The sequence below is a fragment of the Rana temporaria genome, chromosome 4, assembly GCF_905171775.1.
Source record: "Rana temporaria chromosome 4, aRanTem1.1, whole genome shotgun sequence".
In the NCBI taxonomy this organism is placed as follows: domain Eukaryota; kingdom Metazoa; phylum Chordata; class Amphibia; order Anura; family Ranidae; genus Rana; species Rana temporaria.
In genome coordinates, this window is record NC_053492.1 from 280305570 (window position 1) to 280319538 (window position 13969).

The following is a 13969-nucleotide window of genomic DNA, read 5'->3' on the forward strand; positions in this document are numbered from 1 at the left end:
ATTACAGTGTTTGTTAACTTTACAGTAATGTTCCTCAAGCCTACATATGTAACTTCTGTAAATCGACAACAGAAAAGACACTTACCTTTCTTAGGTTCTGCTTGTTTGTCTTGCTTTTTAACTGGGGTTTCTGAAAATAAATAATGGGTGTATAGCAATAAAGCGTTGCCATGTATTTTTTTTAAATACAGTAAAAACAGAATTTTTCTGAAAAAAATTATATTATACTTACTACGTTGAAATACATAAAATAGACAGCAAAATTAAGTAACATTGTAAAATCTACCTTTCTTTGGCAATGTGACCTCCTTCTCTTTCTCTTTTTTGTCTAAAAAGGAATATATCAATGTAATGAGAAATTAATTCATAGTGTGATTGTATATACTGTATAATGACCTGGTTTTCTTAGGTTGGATAGACAGATAGATAGATAGATAGATAGATAGATAGATAGATAGATAGATAGATAGATAGATAGATAGATAGATAGATAGATAGATAGATAGATAGATAGAGAGATAGATAAACAAACAAGTTTTGCAGTTATTGATTTCGTTCTGAAATTGTTTCCCATTATATTCCTTTCTCTTATTTTATTTATTCAAGGCTGATACATAGATGGTGAGCATTCTATTTGTCAGCATACATTACTCTAACTTGAACAATAAAAAGCTAATTTTCAGTGCCTTCAGAAGTTCCAAATCGCGGCACGCGTGTGTGATGCCATTACTTCTTAATGGTACCCCAATAGCGGAGTTATTTTGTTGTGATTGTTGTGCGATAATTTGCACTGCAATCGCGGCAAATCACAACGTGTGACCCTGTCACTCAAAAGAAGCTCCTGCATTGGGATTTTCTGCGATCACAGCGCGACAATTGAGGCAAAATTGCAGCATGATTGGGGTGGCATTAAGAAATAATGGCATTGCACAAACGTTCTGCAATTTGCTGCAATTTGTTACAGAATCGCTGCAATTCCGCCAGCGGTCCAGATCGCTCAGATGTGAACAGAGCCTAACACATTCACCAATCAACCATAATAATGTCACCACTGAGAGGTAAAGTGAATAACATTGATTATCTTGTGATAATGGCACCTGAAAGTGGGTGGCAAATATTGAGCAACGAGTGAGCATGTTGTCCCTGATGTTGATATGCTAAGAGTAGAAAAAATGGGCAACCATAAAGATTTGCGTGACTTTGACGAAGGTCAAATTGTAATGGCTAGACAACTGGGTCAGAGAAACTCCTAAACGGCAACTTTTTATTCTGTGTCTGCAGCGGTCAGGACCTACCAAAAGTGGTCCAAGGAAGGAAAACTGGTGGGGGGGCCAAGGCTCATAAGGAGCAAATTCTAGCATGTATAGTCTGATCCAATAGAAGAGCTACTGTATCTCAAATTGATGAAAAAGTTAATGCTGGTTCCAATAGAAATGTGTCAGAATGCATAGTACATTGCAGTTTCATTGGCTGCGTAGTTGCAAACTGGTTAGGATTCCCAAGGTGACCTCTGTCCACAGCCAAAAGTTCCTACATTAGCCACGCGAATATCAGAACTGAACCATGAAGGAGGTATCCAATCCATGTAGGCCCCTCCAACTTACAGGACCTAAAGCATCTGCTACTGATGGTTTGATGCCAGATACCACAGCATACCTTCAGAGGTCTTTGCAATTCTGCAAAGAGTGAGCCCAAATTGCTCCACAGCAATGTGAAAGACTCATTGCCAGTTATCACAAACTCTTGATTGCAGTTATTGCCGCCAAGAGTGGCACAACCAGTTATTAGGTTTAGGGGGCAATTACTTTTTCACATAAAGCCAGGCAGGTTTGGACATATTTTTTCCTTAATAAATTAAACTATAATTTAAAAGCTGCATTTTGCATTTACTTGGGTTATCTTTGTGTAATAATAAAACGTGTTTGATTATCTGAGTCATTTAAGTGTGACAAATATGCAAAAAAAAATAAAAAATTAGAAAGGAGGGAAAATACTTTTTCACACAACTGTATGTATATATATATATATATATATACACATATATACACTGAGCAAAATTATAAACACAACACTTTTGTGCCTATTTCTCTCAAATATTGTTCACAAATCCGTCTAAATCTGTGTTAGTGAGCACTTCTCCTTTGCCGAGATAATTTATCCACCTCACAGGTGTGGCATATCAAGATATTGATAAGATAGCATTATTATTGTACAGGTGTGCCTTAGGCTGGCCACAATAAAAGGCCACTCTAAAATGTGCAGTTTTACCACAAAGCACAATGCAACAGATGTTGCAAGTTTTGATGGTGCGTGTAATTGGCATGCTGACTGCAGGAATGTCCACCAGAGCTGTTGCCCTTGAATTGAATTTTCATTTCTCTACCATGAGCCATCTCCAAAGGCGTTTCAGAGAAATTGGCAGTACATACAATCAGCTTTTACAACCGCAGACCACGTGTAACCACACCAGCCCAGGACCTCCACATCCAACCTACTTCACTTCCAAGATTGTCTGAGACCAGCCATTGGACAGCTGCTGCAACAATCGGTTTGCATAACCAAAGCATTTCTGCACAAACTGTCAGAAACCATCTCAGGGAAGCTCATCTGCATACTCGTCGTCATCATTGGGGTCTCTACCTGACTGCAGTTTGTCATTGTAACTGACCTGAGTGGACAAATGCTCAAATTCAATAGCGTCTGGCACTTTGGAATCCCGGTTGACTATACTATACAGGGCAGATGGCAGACAGCGTGTGTGGCATTGTGTGGGTGAGTGGTTTGCTGATGTTAATGCTGTGGATTGAATGGCCCATGGTGGCGGTGGGGTTATGGTATGGGCAGGTGTATGCTATGGACAACAAACACGGGTGCATTTTATTGATGGCTTTTTTAATGCACAGAGATACCGTGACGGGATCCTGAGGCCCATTGTTGTGCCATTCATCCACGACCATCACCTCATGTTGCAGCATGATAATGCACAGCCCCATGTTGCAAGGATCTGTACGCAATGCCTGGAAGCTGAAAACATACTCATCGGACATGTCACCCATTGAGCATGTTTGGGATGCTCTGGATCGGCGTATACAACAGTATGTTCCAGTTCCTGGCAATATCCAGAAACTTCATACAGCCATTGAAGAGGAATGGACTAACATTCCACAAGCCAAAATCAACAACCAAAAGAGATGTGCTGCACTGCATGAGGTAAATGATGGTTACGCCTGATACTGACTGGTTTTCTGACCGCCCCCAATGCAGAAAAACTACACATTTTAGAGTGGCTTTTTATTGAGGCCAGCCTAAGGCACACCTGTGTAATAACCATGCTGTTTAATCAGCATCTTGATATGCCACACCTGTGAGGTGGATGGATTATCTTGGCAAGTGAGAAGTGCTCACTAACACAGATTTAGACAGATTTGTGAACAATATTTGAGAGAAAAAGGTCTTTAGTGTACATAGAAAAAGTCGTAGATCTTTAAGTTCAGCAGTTCAGCTCATGATAAATAGGGGCAAAAACAAAAGTTTTGCATTTATAATTTTGCTCAGTATATATATATATATATATATATATATATATATATATATATATATATATACAGTGACTTGAAAAAGTATTCATACCCCTTGACATTTTCCACATTTTGTCAGGCTACAACCTATAATGTACATTTTATTGGGTTTTTTTTGTGATAGACCAACACAAAGTGGCACATAATTATCAAGTGGAAGGAAAATGATAAATGGTTTTCAAAATATTTTACAAATAAATATCTGGAAAGTGTGGCGTGCATTTGTATTCATCCCCCTTTACCCCGATACCCCTAACTAAAATCTAGTGGAACCAATTGCCTTCAGAAGTCACCTAATTAGTAAATAGAGTATACATGTAGCTGTTCTGTGAAGTCCTCTGTGAGGTTTGTTAGAGAACCTTAGTAAACAAGCATCATGAAGGCCAAGGAACACACCAGACAGCTCAGTGATAAAGTTGTCGAGAAGTTTAAAGCAGGGTTGGGTTACAAAAAAATATTCCAAGCTTTGAACATCTCAGGGAATACTGTTCAAATCATCATCCCAAAATGGAAAGAGTATGGAACAACTACAAACCTACCAAGACACATAAACTGGCATGTAGGGGAAGGAAAGCATTAATCAGAGAAGCAGCCAAGAGTCCCATGGTAACTCTGGAGGAGCTGCAGCGATCCACAGCTCAGGTGGAAAAATCTGTCCACAGGACAACTATTAGTCATGCACTCCTGGCCTTTATGGAAGAGTGGCGAGAAGAAAGCTATTGTTTAAAGAAAGCCATAGAAAGTCATGTTTACAGTTTGCGAGAAGCCATGTGGGGGATACAGCAAACATGTGGAAGAAGATGCTCTGGTCAGATGAGACCAAAATTTTACTTTTTGGCCTAAAAGCAAAATGCTATGTGTGGCCGGAAAAATAACACTGGACATCTGAACACACCACCCCCACTGTGAAACATGGTGTCAGGGTACTAGCTCCATCTCTGACAGATTCCCGCACATGCCCAGTAGAATGACATTTCGGCGCATGCCTGTGCGTGGTTTGCGCGCACGCATGCGCGGTACGGCAGCGCGCCGTGTGCGTGGAAGCGCGCACGTGCACGTATGCGGCAACCCTGGGGCCAATCAGAGGCCGGACATTCCTATTTAAACCAGCAGCCTTCCCTGAACAGGTTGCTGGTTTGTCTTCAGCTCCTATGTGTTTACCTGTTGCCGTACCTGCCTGTTTTGACCCGGAATTCCTGACGACTCTCCTCTCACCTGGAACCTCTGACCCTTTGGCTAACGTTACCTGGATTGCTGTTGTCTCCTGCCCCTTGACCTTGGCTTGCTCTCATGGACTCCCTCTGAACTCTCCTGCCCTTGACCCTCGGCTTGTGACTCGGATTTGCCCTCATCTCCTGTGGACCCTACCAGACTCACCTACCAGTTCCTGCCTGACCAACGCTTGTTTCCAGTCTTCTGCACCTGCCCTGCTTCTGTCAGCTGCACCAAGTCTTCCTGCCAGCTCCCGGCGCCGGTGCCTCCTTGTGCCGTCCCTCCTCTGTCCCAACTCCAGGGAGTGGTCTGCACAGGGTCGCAAAGGTGAGCCGCCCTCAGCATCTCGGTCTCGGTGAGTACAGGTTCTGACAGTACAAACCAGCCAGATGTCTGAGACCGACAGGGCGCGCTCACCCTTTGAGACGCTGTGCCAACAGGTCTCCGCCTTAACAGAGGCAGTCCAGAAGCTTCAGGAAGGCTACCTCCAGATTGATGGCCGCCTCCAACAACTGGCCGGTTCCCCAGGTCCATCCACTGCGGCCCTAGCCTCTTCACCCGGACCTTCTGCTGCCCAAGCTCCTGCAAGCCCTGCCATGATGGGGAGTAATCCCGAACCCCAGGTCTCCATGCCCGAGCGATTCTCAGGCGACCGCCGGAAATATCGGGCTTTCAAGAATGCCTGTTCCCTTTACCTGGCCTTGCAACCTAGAACTTTTTCGACCGAAGCTGTTAAGGTTGGATTCGTAATCTCTCTCCTTTCTGAGGAGCCTCAAGCATGGGCACACTCCTTAATGGAACAACGCAGTCCAATACTTGACTCTATGGACACCTTCTTCACCCACATGGGGAAATTATACGACGACCCCCTACGTGCAGCCACCGCAGAGGGTACTCTGCACAGCTTAAATCAAGGGAGACGGCCGGTGGAAGACTACACCGCCGAATTTAGAAAGTGGTCTGCTGACACAGGCTGGAATGAGTTGGCCCTCAGGTACCAATACCGCCAGGGCCTCTCTGAGAACCTAAAGGATGAGCTTGCAAGGTCGGCACCCCCTGCCTCTCTGGAGGATTTAATCCAAACCGCCACTCAGCTGGATAGGCGCCTTCGAGAACGTCGTTCGGAGAGGTTCCAGTCCAACCGGCCTAACTGGGTTCCACCAAGATATGCTCCAGTACCTCCGCCTCACCCAGCTCCACCAAACACCTCATTACCCGACCCAGAGCCGATGCAGCTTGGTATAGTACGGGCCCCTCTGACTCCAGAAGAAAGACTCCGGAGGCATCAATCTAACCTCTGTCTGTACTGCGGAGCCGCCGGACACTTTTTGCGCACTTGCCCAGTAAGGCCTTGTAAGTCGAAACCTCCATCTGCTATCAATTTCCCTGTTACCAGTTTGCCTCAGACTTATGTTATCCTCTTTCTTTCCCTACAGCTCCCGGAAGGGGCAACACGTCTGCCGGCGATAATTGATTCCGGGGCCTGCAGCTGCTTCTTGGACTCATCCTTTGCCCAAAAGCTGCGTATCCCCTGCCGTACCAAGGATTTTCAGCTGCAAGTTCATCTGGCTGATGGCTCTCTTCCCCGTTCCGGATTGATTACCCAGGAAACCCTTCCTCTTTGTGCCATCTCAGATTCTGGGCACCGGGAGTTCCTCTGTTTGGACTTGATCCCGTCCCCCATGTTCCCTATCATTCTGGGTCTCCCTTGGCTACAAGTTCATCTGCCCTGCATTGATTGGCTCAAGAAAGAAGTCAGCTTCCCTTCCACCTACTGTTCCCAGCACTGTCTCGCACCCGCTCCAGTCGCCTGCTCCACGCTAGCTACTCCACCTGAAGACCTACAGCATGTTCCTCCAGCCTACCTAGACTTCAAGGATGTCTTTGACAAAAAACAAGCCGATTGTCTCCCACCACATCGGTCATATGACTGCCCCATTGACCTCTTGCCCGGATCTGAAATTCCCTTTGGGCGCATATTCCCCTTGTCAGAGACTGAGTTGAAGACCCTCAAGGTCTATATTGAAGAAAATTTAAGTAAGAAGCTCATCCGTCCCTCCTCCTCGCCAGCGGGGGCGGGGATCTTCTTTGTCGAGAAAAAAGATGGATCGCTTAGACCCTGCATTGATTATAGGGAGTTAAACAAAATTACCATCAAGAACCGGTACCCGCTGCCTCTAATCCCCGAGCTCTTTCAAAGGTTCCGATCAGCTCAGGTTTTTTCTAAATTGGACCTCCGGGGCGCCTACAATTTGGTCCGAATAAGGGCAGGAGATGAGTGGAAGACTGCGTTCAGGTCCAGATTCGGGCACTTCGAGTATCTGGTCATGCCCTTTGGGCTCTGTAATGCGCCCGCCACCTTCCAGCATCTAGTCAATGACATTTTTCGACAATTTTTAGATGACTTCCTCGTAGTCTACTTGGACGATATTCTCATCTTTTCAGCCACAAAAGAATTACATCGGCAACATGTCAGGCAGGTTCTCACCATCTTGAGACAACACCGGCTTTATCTCAAATCAGAAAAATGGGAGTTCGAAAAGACATCAGTGCAATTTTTAGGATTTATCATTTCTGTGCATGGGGTAGCCATGGATCCCCAGAAAATCAGTGCTATTCAGGAGTGGGCACCTCCAACAGACAAAAAGGGCGTTCAGCGCTTCATTGGCTTCGCCAATTTTTATAGACGATTCATCATCGGTTTTTCATCAATTGTTTCTCCCATCACCAAGTTGACCCGCCAGGGGCACCGCTTCCAGTGGCCACAAGAGGCTCAGGAGGCCTTTATCAAACTCAAAACGGCCTTTACCTCAGCACCTGTACTTTGTCATCCGGATTCTACGTTACCTTTTGTTCTAGAAGTGGACGCCTCGGAATCTGCTACAGGCGCTATTCTTTCCCAGAGACAGGGACCGAAGTCGCTTCTTCACCCAGTAGCCTACGCCTCTCGGAAACTAAGTCCTCCTGAGCGCAATTACGACGTAGGCGATAGAGAACTACTGGCCATAAAATTTGCACTGGAGGAGTGGAGGTACCTGCTGGAGGGGGCAGCGCATCCCATTATCATTTTCACTGACCACAGGAACCTGGAATACTTACGGTCTGCAAAACGCCTTAGGCCCAGACAAGCCCGTTGGGCTCTTTTTTTTGCTCGCTTCAATTTCCATATTACCTATCGTCCTGGCGCAAAAAATGGAAAAGCTGATGCCCTCTCCAGGATGTTTCCAGAGACGCCCGATACTTCCGAGCCCAGCACGATCCTGTCACCTCAAAATTTTTTGCTTCTCCCTCAAACAGATTTGTTGACTGCTCTAAAGACCGCATGCCAACGGTGCCCTGATCATGAGGTTTCCTCCTTGGAGAAAAAGGACGACCTGCTGTGGTCTCGTGGGAAGATTTTTGTTCCAACAGAGGCAAGACAGTTAATCCTCAGCACCTTCCATGATCGTAAATTGGCTGGCCATTTTGGTACCCGTAAAACTTCCGAACTGATCTCTCGCTCCTTCTGGTGGCCTAAATGGAGGTCCGACTGCAAGGATTATGTCTCTTCCTGCATTCGCTGCCAGCGGAGTAAGGGGCCAAACACGAAGACCTGGGGGCTGCTGAAACCCCTTCCTATCCCAGAACGGCCCTGGATTGACATCTCCATGGACTTTATTGTCGATTTGCCTCCTTCAGCCGGGTTTACCACGATCCTAGTCGTGGTGGACCGTCTGTCCAAGATGGCGCATTTTTTGCCCATGGTGGGTACGCCCTCCGCGGCAGACACAGCCAAAATCTTTTTTAAAGAGATTATCAAGCTCCATGGAGTGCCCAAAAGCATAGTATCTGACAGAGGTACTCAATTTACATCCAAATTTTGGAAGGAACTTTGCAGAGCTTTGGAAGTGAAGATCTGTCTGTCCTCGGCCTATCACCCTCAAAGTAATGGCCAGACAGAGCGCACTAATTAAACGCTAGAACAGTATCTACGATGCTTTTGCTCAGTCTCCCAAGACGATTGGTCCTCCTTGTTATCTACAGCCGAGTTCGCTTACAATAATTCCATACATTCTTCCACAAACCAAACCTCGTTCTGGGCTAACTTCGGTTTCCACCCTTCCTTTTTGCCGGACTCCATCCTGGAAACATCTGTGCCAGCGGTCCAGGAACGTGTGACCTGCATCCAGCAAAACTTTCAGAAGTTACAGGAAAGCATGCAGCAAGCTCAGCAGGACTATAAGAGGTTCCATGACAAGGGGAGGAAGGATTGCCCTGTCTTCAAAGTGGGTGAGAAGGTCTGGCTATCCGCCATCAACCTCAAGTTACCTATTCCCTCTCGGAAACTGGGTCCTAGGTTCATCGGGCCATTTGAGATCAGGCGACAAATCAACCCAGTAGCTTTTGAGTTGGCTTTACCCAGGTCCTACAAGATCCACCCTGTGTTTCACGCCTCTCTGCTTAAGCCCGTTGTGTCTGACCCCTTCAACGGTAGAGAAGAACTGCCACCTCCACCAGTGGAGATTGAGGGTGAAAAAGAATTTGAGGTGGAGGCTATCTTGAGCTGCAGGAAAAGAGGAAGGCAGTTGCAATACCTTATAAAGTGGAAGGGATATCCCCCTGAAGATAACTCTTGGGAGCCTTCCCGGAATCTCCATGCCCCTCGCCTGATTCGGGCCTTTCACCTGGAACACCCGGAGTTAATGACCAGTTTGGGCGTCCGGAGTCCGCCCCTTGGGGGGGGGCACTGTCAGGGTACTAGCTCCATCTCTGACAGATTCCCGCACATGCCCAGTAGAATGACATTTCGGCGCATGCCTGTGCGTGGTTTGCGCGCACGCATGCGCGGTACGGCAGCGCGCCGTGTGCGTGGAAGCGCGCATGTGCACGTATGCGGCAACCCTGGGGCCAATCAGAGGCCGGACATTCCTATTTAAACCAGCAGCCTTCCCTGAACAGGTTGCTGGTTTGTCTTCAGCTCCTATGTGTTTACCTGTTGCCGTACCTGCCTGTTTTGACCCGGAATTCCTGACGACTCTCCTCTCACCTGGAACCTCTGACCCTTTGGCTAACGTTACCTGGATTGCTGTTGTCTCCTGCCCCTTGACCTTGGCTTGCTCTCATGGACTCCCTCTGAACTCTCCTGCCCTTGACCCTCGGCTTGTGACTCGGATTTGCCCTCATCTCCTGTGGACCCTACCAGACTCACCTACCAGTTCCTGCCTGACCAACGCTTGTTTCCAGTCTTCTGCACCTGCCCTGCTTCTGTCAGCTGCACCAAGTCTTCCTGCCAGCTCCCGGCGCCGGTGCCTCCTTGTGCCGTCCCTCCTCTGTCCCAACTCCAGGGAGTGGTCTGCACAGGGTCGCAAAGGTGAGCCGCCCTCAGCATCTCGGTCTCGGTGAGTACAGGTTCTGACACATGGTGGTGGTAGCATCATGTTGTGGGATGCTTTTCTTAAGCAGGGACAGGGAAGCTGGTCAAAGTTGATGGGAAGATGGATGGAGCTAAATAAAGGGCAATCTTAGAAGTAAACCTGTTAGAGTCTGCAAAAGACTTGAGACTGGGGCGGAGGTTCACCTTCCAGCAGGACAACAACACTAAACATACAGCCAGAACAACAATGGAATGATTTAGATAAAAGCATATTCATGTGTTAGAATGGTCCAGTCAAAGTCCAGACCTAAATTCAACTGAGAATCTGTGGTAATACTTGAATATTGCTGTTAACAGATGCCAGCTGTCCAATTTGACAGCACTTGAGCTATTTTGCAAAGAATCAGCAGAAATTTCACTCTCTAGATGTGAAAAGCTGGTAGAGACATACCCAAAAAGACTTTCAGCTGTATTTGCAGCGAAAGGTGGTTATACAAAGTATTAACTCAGGGGAGCTGCATTTCAAATGCACGCCGCACTTTTCAGATATTTATTTGAAAAACATTTTGAAAAACATTTATCATTTTCCTTTTACTTCACAAATGTGTGGTCTTCTTGGGGCATTCACACAGGTGCTTTTGCCTGTACAGCATGCTGAGCAGTTTGTTTATGTGGCTGGAGATGCATGCAAACAGGGATGCAAGTCCTAATTTAAAGTATTACTAAACCCTCAACAGTAAAACCTGTTTGTATATGCAGCATAGCATGCTTGTGGAGCTTAAGGGGTTAATCCTCTGCATTGTGTAAAAAGGCTGTTTTATCCTGAATGCACAGATCCCCCCCCCCTCCTGTACTCTCTATCTGGGGAACGCCATCTAGCACAGGCAGGGTAGCCAACCTGCACATGCTCAGTCTTTTATGCTGTAGAGAATATTTCCTTGTTGCTCTGAACTAGCCAGGTTACATGATATTGATATCACACATGTGGGGCGTGTATACAGGCTGCAGTGGAAATCTCCTCCTACCTGAACTTCTCAGCACTGGAGAAACTGTGCAGTTTATGGATAGTCATAACCTATAGTCAATCATGTTCAACTCTTTTGATGAATGGATTAATGTCATCTACGATTAGTCTAGAAAGTGGGACAAGACCAGGATGTCCACTACCTCCCGATATTTTTGCTATAGCAATAGAGATGCTTGTTTTGAGGTTTAGGAAATCAGAGGAATATAAAGGAATAGTAATGGAAAATAAATAGGAGGTCATTGGTCTTTATGTGGATGATAAAATAATATATATGGGAGACACACGAAACTCCTTAACGGAAGCAATGAAATAAAAAAAAAACGTTTGGGAAATATTCAGGATTAAAAATAATTTATCAGAAATTCCATTTAGACATGATATACAGAGCAATGTGGAAAAATTTTCCTTGTTGTAGATAGTGAATTCATTTAAATATTTGGGTATTCAGATTACATTGGATCCAGAGGAATCACTGGCAATGAATGTAAATCTCCTATTGGAACAAATTAAACGCAAGTTGAGACCAGACCATATTGCCCCTTTCGGCGGCAGGAAGAATACATTTATTTAAGATAGTAGTATTACCCAAATGTTTATATGTATTCTCACATTCTTCAGTAGTTATACTAAAATCTATATTTAAAAAGTTAAACACACAATTTATGGCTAATGGCAGATCCAAACGTAAAGGGGTTGTAAAGGTTTGTCTTTTATTTTCTAAATAGGTTACTTTAAGCTAGTACATTGTTGGTTCACTTACCTCTTCCGTCGATTTCCCTTCTAAATTTTTTTTTTACTTTGTTTACATTTCTCACTTCCTGTTTCTCCTCAGTAAGCTTTCCACCATCATCCGAGTGGTGGAAAGTAATTTAGAACAGCTTACTGAACACCTTACTGAGGAGGAATAGGAAGTGAGAAATTCAGACAAAGAAAACAAAGAAAAAAACATTTAGAAGGGAAATCGAAGGAAAAGGTAAGTGATCCAACAATGCACTAGCTTAAAGTAACCTATTTAGAAAATAAAAAACGAACCTTTACAACCCCTTTAAAATAACAACATTACAACGATTTAAAAGTGAAGGAGGGATGGCACTTCCAGATATATATTTATATTACCTGGCAGCGCAGTTAAAACAGCTACAGACATGGATAAGACAGGAAAGAACAGGAGGAGTGGAAAAATGTCCCATGTTTACAATGGCACAAGTGGTGTGGAAAGAAGCTAAGGGAATAGTAGGGTTTAGAGATATTCCCCAGGAAATTCCCATCTGGAACAACCCAGCATTTGAACAGCTGAGAGGAAATCCAGATGGAAACAGAAAGGTGTGATTGTATTAGAGCAGTTGTATGAACATGGAACTACTGTATGCAAACATTTGAATACCTGAATAAACAACATGATATAGCACATCAACACTTTTATAAATATTAAAAATTAAGACATGCCTTGCAGGCACAATTTGGCAAGCAGAATCTTAAAGATATCAAAATACCCCCTTATAAGAATTCTGAAGTCACAGTGGCCGAAGGGACTGATATCAATATTGTACAATATTGTATTGTAACATAAGCTGCCTGAATGCAGCTCCAGGCAGGTCCAGTCATGTAAACAAATTGCAAATCATGCTGTATGGGCCAGAGCCCCCATATCAATGAGTCCTTAGGTTTCATTCTCACAGGCGTACTATAGAACATGCCCATACGAAGGCCATGTTTGTCTGCATAGGGATGCATAGGTGTTCCATGCATCTTTTTGCAGACAGTCCAATTTATATCAATTGGGATGCAATGCTTTTTTAAATAGTTAAAAAAATACAATTTATTTATTATACTTTTTTATAATAGACTTGTTTGGGGGAATTGCTTTACTACACTTCAGTTATTAATGAACACAGTAAGTGATCGGTTTGCCAGCTGGCAGGGGGGAGAAGAGAGTAATCTGACAGCGCCGTATGAGGGGTAGAAGTGCTGCAGAAGGAGGATTGGCTTCAGGCAGGGCAAAGTGGGGATTTTAGTGATGGGGAGATGGCAGAGTGGTGGTGAACCTTGCAGCGGCACTGGAAGAGGAGGAAATAGAGGAAAGCAGCAGCAGTAGCAACGGAAGGGGGCACATGTTAGATGAATAGCTGTGGTCAGGGGAATGTTAGCCACTGATTACAGCTATTAGTTTGTTTGCCGAGTCTGCTGAACAATCCTGCAATAAGTTCATGGTCACGGAGTGGAAAATGCAGTCAAAGTATGGTGTACTGACCTGCCAACTTTAAATTGTTCTGTATGTCTGTACACTATACATCCATGACAGCAAAATGGATAAACAATTATTCTTCCCTGTCCTTCATAAAAAACTTCTTACTTACAAGTGAAAAGATTTACAAGATTACCTTTGACAGGTTCTGCTGGTTTCTCTTGCCTTATAACTGTGGTCCCTGAAAATAAATGTTTAGTAAGTGTGACAATGCACATTTTATTATAACTTTTATAATATTATTATATAGAATTCCTACATATAAAGTAACATTTCAAAGTGTCACAATACATAAAATACATGGCACAAAACATAATATAACTAAATATCTCAAAATCAACCTTTCTTTTGCTCCTTGGGCTCCTTTTATATATATATATAAGTGTATATATTGATATTTCTTTCTTAGATAACTTACCTTCCTTTGGCTTTGCTTGAACTTCTGGTTTTATAGTTGGAGTCTCTGTTAAAGTAATTTGTAACAAGTAAAAGTGAAAAATATAAGTTTTTTCTTATTTAAGTATTGTGCTAAATATATAATTATACAAGCATGT

The 13969-nt window shown here is 44.4% G+C and overlaps 1 protein-coding gene across 1 annotated transcript in view; it reads right to left on the reverse strand.

Moving 5' to 3' along the window:
• LOC120935721 (titin-like) overlaps nt 1-13969 on the reverse strand; it is a 433372-nt gene that overhangs the window by 1645 nt on the left and 417758 nt on the right. The window contains exons 59-62 of the mRNA XM_040347780.1: nt 13834-13878; nt 13552-13596; nt 287-328; nt 86-130 (exon numbers count right to left, since the gene is read on the reverse strand). Of these exons, the coding sequence (XP_040203714.1) occupies nt 86-130; nt 287-328; nt 13552-13596; nt 13834-13878 (177 nt within the window). The remainder of the gene's footprint in view (nt 1-85; nt 131-286; nt 329-13551; nt 13597-13833; nt 13879-13969) is intronic.